Source organism: Mirounga leonina, unplaced genomic scaffold (assembly GCF_011800145.1).
Source record: "Mirounga leonina isolate KUSES-001 unplaced genomic scaffold, KU_Mleo_1.0 Mir_129, whole genome shotgun sequence".
Taxonomy (NCBI): domain Eukaryota; kingdom Metazoa; phylum Chordata; class Mammalia; order Carnivora; family Phocidae; genus Mirounga; species Mirounga leonina.
In genome coordinates this window covers 32,232,211-32,246,775 of record NW_023270323.1, presented here as the reverse complement: position 1 = coordinate 32,246,775, position 14,565 = coordinate 32,232,211, and the positions used below count along the sequence as shown (strand labels likewise).

The following is a 14,565-nucleotide window of genomic DNA, read 5'->3' as shown; positions in this document are numbered from 1 at the left end:
AGGTGTAGCATTTTGAAAAACTGCTAAACTGTTTCCCAGAGTGATTTCACAATTACACATTCCAAACAGCAATGTGAAGCTTCTCATTTCTCCACATCCTCACCCACACTTGTTATTGCCTTTTTCACTTTATCATCCTAGTGAAGGTGAGGTAGTATCTCATTGTGGTTTTGATTTGCATTTTTTAATGCATAATGATGTTGAGCTTCTTTTCATGTGCTCCTTGGTCATTTGTATACCTTACTGGAGAAATATTCAATCATTTCTTAATAATTAAAAATTTTTATAATGAAGTTCTGAGTGATCTTTATAGAAATATTTCTTATTAGAAAAGGCCAGAGAATATTGTTAGAATATATTTAGATTTAAGAGTTCTTTCAACTGCATATTCTAAGAGAAGGTTTTTGCCTGGATTTACTCACTTAAATCTCATCTGCTTTACATTCACTTTGAAATCCTGTGCCATTTATCTGGCCTCATGCCTCGTCCCCTTTTACTTACATATTTAATTTCTAGTAGGTCATTAAATCAGGTTTTTATTATGACAAAAACTAGTAATTGACAGTTACTGAGATTTCACTCTGATATGTGAATTGTATAGTAGTTACTTATATACAAAACATCAAGATAATTAATTGGATTCTTCTGGTAGTATCCAATTACTCTTCCCTAAGAACATTATAAAAAACATTAAGCTTTAACCCTGATGGCCAAAAGTATTTCTATTTTTGTTCTAGTCCAAATTCTTGTTCTTACAGATTTTGGAAATCCTCTTATTTATATATTTTTTTGTGTCTTCACTCAAATTATATTATAAATATTGAGTCTTTCATTTTATTTCCATAGATTTGTTTTCTTTAATACATTCTTCAAACTACTGGTTGCCCCTTTTACTTCATCTCAAGAAAGTTATATAATTCATTTTGTCTATTAAATCTATATATTGTATAATAGTGACCTTTGGACTCACACACATTATAGCTTTATTATTTTTTGAAAGCTTTATTTTTTTTAAAGTAGTCTTATACCCAATGTGGGCCTTGAACTCAACCCCAAGATCAAGAGTCAGATGCTCTACTGACTAAGCCAGCCTGGCATCCTCTGGATCCACTCATTGCTTTAAACAAACAAACAAACGAACAAGCAAAGATGAAAAACAGAAGAAAACATGAGGTTTTATATGGCAAGAATCCTAGCAACTTTGCACTATTTCAGCACACTGGGCTTATCTGAAATATTACTATTTGAGAAGAAAAGACTAGGAGAACGCTAAATAAAGATAATACATGATTATAAAGGTTGATACTGAACAGTTCCTATAGCTTTTTTTTTTTTAAAGATTTTATTTATTTATTTGACAGACCGAGAGAGACGGTGAGAGAGGGAACACAAGCAGGGGGAGTGGGAGAGGGAGAAGCAGACTTCCTGCTGAGCAGGGAGCCTGATGCTGGGCTCTATCCCAGGACCCTGGGATCATGACCTGAGCCGAAGGCAGACACTTAACGTCTGAGCCACCCAGGTGCCCTGAACAGTTCTTATAGCTTTAAGGAACCGTGAATGGAGGAAGATGTCAACATATTTAGAAAGTAGTATTTACAGGAAGCCCAGAAACTGAAGTTTACAGTATCATCCAATCTAAGCTACTTTTAGAATCCTAATTTGCATGCCCCTATTGAATGAAGTGAAAGATTTCAGAATGTAGAGTGTAATTCCAATTCTTTTACTTCCAAGATACATGACCTTAACTAATTTGATTGATTCACAGTTTCCTTATTTGTTAAAGGGATAATTAGGCCTGCTTTGTTATAGTATGAGGATCAAATAAAATAATGTATAGAAAGGCCCTAACACAAAGCCTCACACATTTAATCCTGAGAGAATGTGGTCATTAAAACATACCTTTTGGAATTAGAACTAAAAAAACAAATGACCTGGATAGTAAGCAAAATTTAAAATACAACACCATCTTGGGGTCACTTACTTTCTATAGTGCTTTTCAAAGACTGCATTGTGTGTTCTTAATCCCCAAATGTGACATTTTCTCTAATTATGAGCCTACACATTTGTACATACATTCTATCATTATATTCAGAACTCACCCACTGGACTGTAACTAAGTCTTTAATGAGTTACTAATGAACATCTTAGGCTTAGATCAGCATTTAAAAAAATGTTGAAGAGTGTTGAAAAGCTATTCAGTGTGCAGGCCTGTTGCTTTTAATTAGAGTATAAGCCCAATAAAATTTCCTGTCTTCACTATTCATCCAAGGCTTAAAGAAACTGAATAGTGACAGATATACTCTTACTTTGGTATTGTTAGTTTAATGTTAAGTTAAAAGGGATAAATATATTGAGCTAAATCAGAGAAATCATTATTTTGATTAAATGCAAAGATAAAAGTAATATGCAAAACCAAAATAGCATTTTATTCATTTTTTTCTCCCCTGCACTCCGATGACCTTAAAATACTAATTTTATTGTTGCATTAGATGCAACATGAGGAAAACGATCCAGATACGATTAGATCATATAGATGACCCCCCCCCAAAAAAAATTCCCAAAACAAAAAACAGAAACAGCCCTCTGTATTTTTTAAAAGAATGAACAGTTGGCTTTCACACATTACTGCTTCTCTCCAAGCTGTTGGATATACCATGAAAGTAGTAATCATAGACAGGACATGAATTGAATTAGATCAGGACTATTCTTTTCTGGAGCTCTTGTTACAAATCAACAATGGTGGCAACTATTTAGCAATGATCCTTTCTTTGCGCTTTTGATAGAGAAGTTGGTGAAACCATGCAAACCTTAAGGGCACATTATTTAATAATGAAGACAGATAATACATAAAATTCAAAGCAACAGGGTAGTATGATGCTGTCCCTCTGGGGAATGCTGCACATTTGCTTAAAACGAAGCCTTTTAGATTAGTCACAATAGCTCAGTACAGTGGGAATGGCTGTGATAGCCTACAAGGTTTTTTTTTTTTTTTTTTTTAGCCTACAAGTTTTATAGGTTACAGGCTATTGTTAGGAGACAGGTTTGATGTCATGCCTCTGCACCCAGATAAAAACCACCATGTCAGTTTTTAAAAGTAGGTGTCCAATAATCACAGTCTATGTACACACAACCAACATAATATAATAGATAATTTTAACATGTTAGCTTGTTAATGTATCTGCTTTCTTGTCAACCAGCATTGAGACATTCATTTTGTGTTGAGGAGGCAACTTACTACCAGAAAAAAAATAGATAAAAACTTTTCGTTCTTCTCAACCATCTTCAGAGATGACAGTCATGATTAACTTAAGATAGAACTAACGAGATAGATTTCCATCAAAATATATAGGGTTTTCACTGGTTTTCCCCACATATCATGTGTAATTGGCACTGTGATTAAGGAAAAGTGCCCCATTACTATTGTTATGAAGATTTTTAAAGAAATTATTTACTTTACAACATTCTAAAAGTACAACTTCCATACCATTAAAATTTTAGTATACTTTAGCAGGGAAGTAGATGGAAGGAAATTTAAAAAAAAATCAGTATTTTCCAAATAATGAATTCCAGAATTTTATTTTTGTTACCATTAATTTAAATCTGTTTACTTTATGTTCATAAAAAGCAGATATTTTTAGTTAGAAAAGAAAAATTATTACTAATCATTCTTCTGATGAATAAGATATGTAATATACATTTTATTTAATTTGAGTGAAAATAATGTCTTCTTGTCCGAAGCTAATTTTTTTAAAATAAATTTATAACAGCAGAAACTTTACCCTCTACTTACTCATTTTAACAAATGTTTGAGATATTTACATCACAATATTACAATCTAGGCAACTATTACAATGAATGAACCACAATTTTTCCCTCTGTTTTTAGGACATGAAAGATGCCAGACTTGAAAGCCAATTAAAAAGTATTCTTTAAGTCCTGTTTCTTTTATTTTTTAACAAATAGGGATTAAGTTCTCCTTTAGCTTTATTCATAACCAATGTTTGACTCTTCCACTAGTCTCAGAATATCATATAGTTTTTATATCTTGATTGTTCAATCTCTTGGTGACAGTTTAGCCATAGTATGTTTTATTTCACTGTAACAAGCTATGTTGTAGAGAAGAAGAGAAAGGAACCCAATTTGAAGGGAAATTGCTTAGGGCATACCAATGCTTCATGAAGCAATTCGGTCTAGAGAAGAAGTGTATTGAGTTAAATTGGATAATATCCATGGATGCTATGAAAGTTGCTTCATCATACACAGGTGTGTCATTTATCGCTACAAAACCATTTTCTTTTGAGAACCAGAATGAGACAGATTTCAGAGCTTCCATGTTGCAATTTCTACCTGGTGGCTTCCTTGTCACGTGCTTGAATTGAAACTTTTATGACTACTGTTAGAGATTACTACCCAGCTGATAAAGAAATTATGCAGCTGTCACATACGCCTTAGGGAGAAATCAGGAAAGAAGTAATCTTCTTATATGGCCAAAATGAATGTGGTTGGGGAAAGGTAGCGCCTTTCAGTATGCATAAGGAAGGAGAATTGGAAGAATGTCTTTATTGACAAAGAAAAGAAGCAGAAGCAATAGTGTGCTTGTCTGTCTCTCCCTCGCTCTCTCTCTCTTTCCCTCTCTTCTTCGCTGATCCCTCCCCCCCCACTTCCTTACCCCTCCTCCTCTCTACCTCTTTCTCTCCTTATATATGTATATTACACGGAAGTGGGAGGGACTAGACATTCCTTATCAATTAACCATATGTTATAAGTATTTCAGGATAATTTCTAGCATTTACATTGCACTTTACAGTTGGCTGAACACTTTTGCACACAATAGCTCAATGAATACTCATATCCAGTGAGTCATAGGTAGTAATATCGGTGATATTAAGATAAAAAAAAGGATTCAGAGCTGTCAATCTAATGATGCAGTGACATTTCAAATAGTTCATAGAAGAGAAACTCAGAAATCTCTTAAACATCTCGGGGAGTCTTCTTCCAAAGGCATTTTAATGACCTATGAGCATTTTCCTTATTTCATAGACCTATGATTTAAATGATAAATAAACCAACCTAAACAACATATAGAACAATGAACTAGAATATTACAAAACAAAACAAGTAAAATTTTTAAAGTTTCATTTAAGGGGAAAAAAACATTATTGTGTTTATGTAAACCTAGAGATAATAATAGTGAAAGGTAAAATTGAATAGTGGGTTAGGGTCATCATTGTAATTATAGTACATTTCAAACTCTATAAAGGCTCATAATTAGCGACTTATTTTAAAAATATGTTAAAATATTGCCCCCAAACACAAAAACAAATGACTTGTGAGAAACATCCTTAGGTATGAAACTTAAATCACTTGTAACTCTGATAAATACTCTCTGGTGGTGTTTTCTTGTTGGTATTTCTGTTACTTTATAAATAGCATTACAGCCCATGGTTTTGTCTAGATCCCATGCTTACTATTATGATCAGTAGATATTTGGAGGAAGAAGCTGAATAATTGACTGAATTACATAGCTATTCATCAAAGGAGAACAAGAAAACAGAAACAGTTGAAATTGGTTAGAAATAATGCTTATTTAGTACTTTTATTTACAAATCTTGACCTCAGAGAGTATATGCCATTAAAATATGATTTTTTAAATATTTATTTCAATTTTAAGCTCCACAGATAAGATGAAAACTCTGGTACTGCCATCATACAGACTTTATATCTTACGTGCTCATTATTTTTCCTTTTCTTACTTCTTGCCTTAAATTCACCCCAAACTATTATTCAGGAACTTTGATGCTCTGATAGCTTTTGATGTTTGGAGACTAACATAAACATGAGGAAATATTTTGATCATTTCAGCAGATTGTGAGATATTAATTTTCATATTTCATGCTTCCCACTAGGAAAGCAGAATCAAAGTGTTTACATGTGAAAATCTGAGTATGAAGTGATTATATAGACAATTTGGATATGGCAATGACTCATATTACTTATGATGAGTATTAAATATTATTTATGATGAAAGCAATTTGAACTTGTAACTATTAGTGAATCTCTCTTTTTTAAAAATATAAAGTCTTAATCAGATATGTAATTCTTAAAGGAAATAAGATGAAGTGTCACCCTTTCTGAAGAAGGTTAGAAAGAAAGAAGAACAAGATATGCTGACCTTATCATTACCTCCTGCCCCAAAACCAAAGTTACCTTTGAGACATCTTAGAGTCCATACAACAGAGTTTGAAAATGTGATCTCAAATGGAGACCGGAGAAGAGTAAGGTGGGAGGGAGGTGTGTGTGTACTTCTAAATTATCTTTCCCCTTATTAATCTGGAGAAGAGAAGAAGCATTTAGTATGTGAAGGTTCTCCTCAAATATACTTGAAGATAAGTACCTTCTGGGAACAGCTTCATGTATTTTACACAGCCCATTTATATAGAATTTAGACAAGTGTTTGGAGAATGCAAAGGTATCGATATTAGCTTTCTTCACATGAGGGAGAAGTATTGCTTCAGATAGAATTGGGTGCCTCAAGGACAGACTGAGATTCTGATCGCTACCTCTTCACATGAAACTATAGTTTCAAATTTTTTTAGCAGGCATGCTCTAGGGGTTATTAACTAGCATGTGAATTGCATGATTCTTTCCAGACCTCAGATTCTGTGCTTCTAATGGAATACCAGACTTAAAACTATGATGTTTATCTTGAAGACTTATTTTTATAATAGCTTCAGGAAGACAAATTAGATTTATATTTATAACTCAAAAAAATATTTCTCCTGAAGTCATACAGTATTTTAAGTATAACATATACAATATTTTTCAAACAGAAGTCCAGATTTGGGGTTTGTTCTGATAGCCGTTGTCCATGTGGGCAGTGTAATAGCCAGTCCACTGCTGGTGGCATGGATTGATGACACTGGATTCCTTTCAGAGAGATGGTGAAGCTGAAGGGGACTCCGATCTGTAGACATAGAAGATACTCCATAAGACAAATCAGAGTCTCATTTCCTTCAACTTAACAAAGTCTACTAAACTTTCTGATATTTTGTATTCCTCAGTCTTGCTCCATGAAATCATTTTATTATCTAACCCAAACCTACTCCTTCTAGGTCCCTAGATTTTGCTTTCTACTGAGTTTATTCTTATTTCTTATTTAAGCATAGTTTCTTTCCTTGAATACAGAAAGTGTTATACTTTGCTACTGATGGTGATTCCACCTTGTATGTGTTTTAAATCATTTGTCTTTCTCTACTCTAGAAATTGACCTTTCCTGAAATACTCTCTACTTTAGGAGAGGTCTCTATTCCCAAGTCTTTTTCCCTATCCTGCCCTATTCTTCCTTCCCAGTAACTTCCTTCAGTATGAGCTCATGATCTGGCTGTTGCTTACCTCTTTGATCTCATTCCAGACCATTCTTCTCCCAGCCCACTACATATAGATTCATTGGCCATTGTGCTATTTCTTGAATAGACCAAGGTGGCTCAACCTGGGGAATTGCAGCAGCCTGGAATGCTCTTTACTCCTGATTTTTTTTTTTTTTTTTTTTTTTTTTTATTTATGACTAGCAACTTCCAATCTCATTGAGATCTTAGTTTAAATTTTTACTCCCACAGATGTCTTCCATAAAACCTGAAACAGAGTATCCTTTACATATTACCCTATTTTAAACTTTCTGTAGATTACTTATATTTATAGAACATTTTTATCTGTTAGTGTATTCATTCAAGTAGACACATGGTCTGTTTTGCTCACCAAAATCTCCAGCACCAAGAAAAAGACCTAGCACATAATGTGAACTCAATAAATATTTGTTGAGTGAACAAATAAGTGCATGCTCCATCATTCCAAATGTCCTCAGACATTAACTTGGCTGAGGGTGAAATCTTTCAACTCTATTATAACTGAAGCTTATAGGAAAGTACAGCTTTATCATCTTTTGTTAATTTCCTGCCATAGTATAGTTTATAAAGATGTTAGGGGAAACATGCCTGTATGTATTCATGTAAAAAAATAATTAAAAATTAGTCACATGGGGCGCCTGGGTAGCTCAGTCGTTAAGCGTCTGCCTTCGGCGCAGGTCATGATCCCAGGGTCCTGGGATCGAGCCTCACATCAGGCTCCCTGCTCAGCGGGAAGCCTGCTTCCCTCTCCCACTCCCCCTGCTTGTGTTCCCTCTCTCGCTGTGTCTCTCTCTGTCAAATAAATAAATAAAATCTTTAAAAAAAAATTAGTCAGATTTTGGGCAATGAGGAGAGGGATATTTTAGAAGTCAAAATTCAGAAAAAAAATCATTAGAATTAAACATTAAAGGAGATAATTATTTTTTTTAAAGATTTTATTTCTTTATTTGAGAGAGAGACACAGTGAGAGAGGGAACACAAGCAGGGGGAGTGGGAGAGGGAGAAGCAGGCTTCCCGCAGAGCAGGGAGCCCAATGCGGGGCTCGATCCCAGGACCCTGGGACCATGACCTGAGCTGGAGGCAGACGCTTAACGACTGAGCCACCCAGGCGCCCCTAAAGGAGATAATTATTTAGAGATTTTGTTTTTCACAACTTTTTTGGTCTTAAAACTTGTTTCCTTCTTTGACACCTTTTTCATTTACATGATCTATCAAAATTACATTGAGATTACCTTTTGCCCAGTTATTTTATTTTTTTTTAAAGATTTTAGTTATTTATTTGAGGCAGAGAGAATGAGAGACAGAGCATGAGAAGGAGGAGGGTCAGAGGGAGAAGCAGACTCCCTGCCGAGCAGGGAGCCTGATGCGGGACTCGATCCCGGGACTCCAGGATCATGACCTGAGCCGAAGGCAGTCGCTTAACCAACTGAGCCACCCAGGCGCCCCCTTGCCCAGTTATTTTAATATTCACCCATTATAATGAGTATAAATAAAAATGATGTTTCAGAGCAATGCTAAACTTAGTTATGTTGTAGACTGGCTAGTTATATTCTAAAACATTTTTTTAAATTAAATTGAGATGGATTGTTTGGCAAATTTCTTAATATTTTTGTTCCTATAAGGGTTATTAGTTTCTTGTGATTTGGGAGAGAACATGTATTTCATTTTTAATCTGCAAATTTTATGTGTCAAGGAATAATAGCACCACTGTATAAACTTAGTGTTAGAAAGATGCTCATAAAATTCTCTTGCCTTACTGAGTTTCCTAGTTTCTCTCCTGACTTTTGAATGGTAGTCAGATAGCATTTTTAATGTGTTTTTAAATATGCATGTTGTAGTATGTTAAAAACAATTGTATAAAGCAAAATCTTTTTCTTTGTAAGGTCTTTTCCTTTCTGGTAGTAGGAACATTTTCATTATCATTCCTGTTTATCACACTAGTTGCAATTAGTGTAGAAAAATGTGTATCTTGGGTATCAATTCACCAGGGGAAAAAAAAAAACCTGTACTTAAATAACTCTGTTCTTCATAGCATATTATGTATGACTGTTTTGTGAATTATTAAAAAAATCATGTGTACAATTTTATTTTTTCATTATTGTCTTGGTCTTCCATATTTATTCATTTATGTAATATGTACCATTTGTCAGTAAAATCACTGTGTATTTAAATGGCAAAAATGTATGTATATCCTTTTCACCTTAATGTTCACCACAGATCTTAATACAGTATCTTTCAAAAGATGTTAAATGACCTGAAACATATAAATATAAAACAATCCGTGTAAATGTAACAACAGAACAAACAAAACAAAACTAATAAAATAAATAAATAAATAAACATCTCTCTGAAACTTTCGGCACACATTACCTTATCAAAGCTTTTTGTGTGTAAATACTTAGTTCAGTAACATTTTTATTTATACTTATAGATATTAATGGCTATAATTTTACAGCAGACTGCCGTGAATCTATAAAATAAATTTTTTTTATTTTTTTCAAGTAGCTTTCTCTGCTTTCAGTAATTATGTCTAATTTTCCAATTATTGCTAGAGATTAGGCTGAGGTGTTTGACTTACTTAAGGTAGTGTTTAGCTAGGACAGAAATACACAGTCCATACCACACTAGGGACCGGGGGATGTGTTGTCCTCAGCTCCAGGGTTATCTGAGTGGGGCCTGGGGTGGCTGGAGTCCAGGGACTATGGCCTGCAGCAGAGAGCAGCCTTGGGAAGAGCCTCTAGCTGGGCTCCTCTGCAGTGGGCCTGAGCTGAGCGGAGTCTGATGGTGCGCCCTGCGGTCCCCGCAGGTGGCAAGCACAGTGAGCGACATCCAGCCCTTGCTGCCCCACTGCGACATGCTGAGCGCAGCCCAGGAGGCGCTCTACCACCCAGACATCTCCTTCAGCAACCAGCAGCAGAGCGTGCCACTACTCATCGTGGACAAGGGCCCCGTGGAGCTACCAGAGGAGGTCGTGGTCCAGGTGCCCAAGGAGCCCAGAGTGCAGCCCAAGGTGCGGCCAGTGGTGCGGAGGGGGGTTTGGGGGTGGCTGGGCAGGGACTCCTGGAAGGCTCAGCCCCAGGCAGTGCCCCAAATGTGTCTTCTCATTTATTTACTGTCAGCATCCACTCACTGTGGCTGATGTTTGCACTTAGTGGTCTCCTAGCCAGTCGTTTAACACTGCATGCTTGTTCTACATTAGAGCCTCCACATTATGTCAGAATGTTTTACTTTAAATTTCTGAATGGGCTTGAAATATCTCTGCATTATCACAGGAAATTTAAAATTACTTTTAGTGACCATTTCAACTACTGTAAAATGTGACGGTTGTAAAAGGCAAGTTTTAATATTTCTGATCATCTGCATGTTTGAAAAAAAAAAAATTCTTATCAGTGGAAACTACCAAGATTTTGAGGAGAGTATGATGAAAACATCTTGGTTGGGAATTATGCATGTAGTTATTTAAAGCATAAAATCCGATAGGAAAGTGATGGTTATAAAGCAACCTAATTTTCTTATGAAAATGTGGGAAGTACTTTATAATATTGTCTTTGCATCTGGTAAGTGCAGTGAATGACATCCATCTCTTGAAGCCCTAGTGAGAAATATAATATTTGCACAAAGTTTAATACTGTTCTTTCCCCCAGTACTTTATGTAATACTTAGGCAATGTAATTTTTCTCACTAAACTCCATACAGGCATTCCTATCCCTCTTATTTCCTCCAGGGAATATAATACAATAAATATAATAGGATATGTAATATATATTTTCTTTATAGATGTAATATGTATTTTATATATGTAATATATATTCATTTTTGTGATTATGTTATGTTAATGTTTATTCATTTATAATTAAATTGATAAATTTATATGAATGCAATATGCATATATTTCATATATATTATATATTATATTAATAGTTTCCTTTGTATGCTACATGAAAAAGGCTGGGAAGTACTTGGTTGGGGGAACCTTAATTATCAAGTATTTTCCTAAAATTCTGTCACCTCTCCTGCCCCATAATTTCTTCAAGGGGATATTCATACAAGAAATACCATCAAAGGAACATGAAATACCACTGAGCTTATCTTCTTAACCCCATAACCATATTCTCTGGTAAAATAAGCTGGAATACTTGGTTTTCAGTTCAGGGACCAAGAGAGATGTATCATAATTCCATCTGAGATGGATTTTTCAATTCTGACATGTGAGAGTTAAGCCTACCTCTTCAATTGCTGCAGCCACGTAGAAAGAGTAAGTGTGAGTCACTTGGCACTCACGGTGGCTCTGTCCACTCAATGGACACTGTCCACTCGTAGTCAATCAATGGCCTAGAATCTTCCCATTCCGATTAGCATTTCTCCCTTGGTGTTCATGATTAATGATGGGGTAGTGCATATGCTTCCACAGAAGTGTGTAAAATTGACTCTACTGTGCTCAACCAATTCAGGGAAAATGTATAGTAAACATTCTTTAAGAACTTTTTTTTCCTGCTTTCTGTTTTGTATTACCATTTCAAACCTGAAATTGTCTCAATTGGATGCAGTCATATTTTTCAGAGAATGTGCTTCGACAAAGTTTCCCTCATGATGTTGGCTTTTGATTTATATTATAAAATAATAATATAAAATTAATGTTATTTAATTTACTCCAATGCATGTACATTCATCACAGTTTCTAGTACTCCTGAAGAAGAAATCCAAAAGTGAAGTTTAATTTTTGAGTAAGTAAATGTTATAAATGTTCAAGCCAGCAACTAACATTAACATATACACACACGCACCTGCTGGCCATTCAGTTTTGAGGAAAAAAAAAAATCAGAATGTCAGCCGATTAGAATAGTTTTTCCTATAAAATTTTACTAAGAAGTTGGCTGAATTCAAATGTTCCCCAAAATCTGTGGCTTAATAAGATTTTTCTATGTTACTTGCTTTTACTTTTTGTCATGTATGTGACAGGTTTCAGTGTAGTAATGGGTTTTAAATCATGCTTTTCTCTCAACTTACGAATAGGAAAATTTCATTATATTTTTGCTTTAGACAGAAAAGAAAACATAGGTATAAGGCAAACTTCATGTGATCTCATAAATGAAGACTGAGGTAAACATCATGTGATTTTAAAAGGAGCCTACAGAATCATGTTAATCTGTTATAATGAGACAATATTTTTTGAAAGTTGCTTTTGTGCAAAACTCACTTTATCATTGAGGTAAAGAGCATCTGAAGGTCATCTTCTAGTTCCCCCTTAAAGAAAAAATAAAGAAAAAATACAGTAAATATTACAGGGGCATCATCTTTCCTGATATAGAAGATAATACATACAGCTAGAGGGGCGCCTGGGTGGCTCAGTTGGTTAAGCGACTGCCTTTGGCTCAGGTCATGATCCTGGAGTCCCGGGATCGAGTCCCGCATCAGACTCCCTGCTCGGCGGGGAGTCTGCTTCTCCCTTTGATCCTCTCCCTCTCATGCTCTCTGTCTCCCATTCTCGCTCTCAGATAAATAAATAAAAAATCTTTTAAAAAATACATACAGCTAGAATGCTTGGACACGTATCGAAAATGAAAGTGAAAGAAGAAATACCACATTACTTTGAGCTCTTCAAGTTGAAAAGACGGGGAAGAATGCAAGCAAGAAAATTGGTCCGGTAAACTCCTGCTCCCTCCCTTTCTCCCTGCCTCTACCTTTCTTAAAATAAAAACAACTATCTGTTACAGAAGCAAGATACTCTAAGATACAGAACACTCAGAAATCAATATAAATTATAAAGACTGATATTAATGTAATTTTTAATTGAAAAATCAAATTGATACTCCTTTTAAAAATGTTAACCTCTGTATTTGTCCTATAGATAGCCAAACAAGCAAGTAGAAACCCAACGAAAGCAACCCTAACAACATTAAAAAAAAATCCTTTTATTGGTTTGAAATTAAACTTTGTCCTTTTTAAAATTTTATAGTCATTTGACTCAGGATAGCTAATAACGGTTCTTAAGAGTTAATGAGTGTTTGGATTCATAGGAATTAGGACTTCACAGTAGAGCAGCAAAGCATAAAGAGTTTAAAATCTCAATGACTTTCTTGCTCTCAGAAGACATGTTTCTCTTTAGCATATTAAGGCAGAAGGAAGTCTGAGGGCAGATTGCCCAGTTAATGACTAGATATCAAGACTTTTCCTTGAAGCCAAAGGAATTTAAATGTGTTTTTTATCAGGATTTTCCTTGCTTTAATTGTGATTGTCCTGCAGATGCATAAGAAGTTCATTGAGATGATCTACAAATAACCATCCTGCAAGCCACACATGTAGCATGCAGGGTTCATAGGAGTGTTCTCTCAGAATACAGCGAAAGCGTTTCAATCTTGACAAGTCATAAAAACTCTACCCTGTGCTCATTTTAAAGCTTACCTTTGCAAGAGCCAAAATGCTTTTACAAGGGACTTGTGTATTCTATCAGTACTTTTGGAGAATCACATTGAACTCTACCATCACCTTTTTTTTTTTTTCTCATTTCCCCACTCTTGGGAATGTGTTTATGATAATTATAAGCAAGTAGAAAACTCCATTTGATTTTGTCATTTTAAACAAAAGTCAACCTTTAAAATTAATCTGAATTATAAAATACTGGATGTTCCATCATTCATTCTTGCCCTTACGTATTTTTTCAATGACATTGGGTTGAGTATAAATGCCTGCTGGATACTGGACTAAGTGCTAGGAAGACACAAACAGGAAACTCAAACTTTGTTCTCTCAGTGAGTATTGGGACACAATAAGAGAATACAGTGTGGCATATGCTTGCTAGAGGATACCTCTCCCCTATAACCAAAGAGGCCAAGAACCTCTCCCCTATAACCAAAGAGGCCAAGAACCTTGTTTATAAAATGGTAATAAACACAATATTTGGTCTGTGCATGCTCAAGAGGGAGTTCTGAATGTGGGAGCAGAAATTATATGGAGAAGTGGTTAAAGGTCTGATCAGATTGGCATGATACAACATTATGCAGAGTTGAGAATTTTGCTGATGGCAGTGAGGGAACAATTAAATTAATCTTACAGGCATTAAGCAAAGACCTGCTGCCTGCATTTGAACAATGAACTGGAGACTTCGAGACTTGAGATAGGAAGGTTATTCTATTGATTCAAGTATGAAATGATGCTAGTCCTG

General features: G+C 35.1%; 1 protein-coding gene across 1 annotated transcript in view; it reads left to right on the top strand.

Moving 5' to 3' along the window:
- Positions 1 to 14,565, top strand: part of ADGRL3 (adhesion G protein-coupled receptor L3) — an 811,907-nt gene that overhangs the window by 312,694 nt on the left and 484,648 nt on the right. The window contains exon 4 of the mRNA XM_035004902.1: positions 10,210 to 10,413. Coding sequence (XP_034860793.1) covers positions 10,210 to 10,413 — 204 coding nt within the window. The remainder of the gene's footprint in view (positions 1 to 10,209; positions 10,414 to 14,565) is intronic.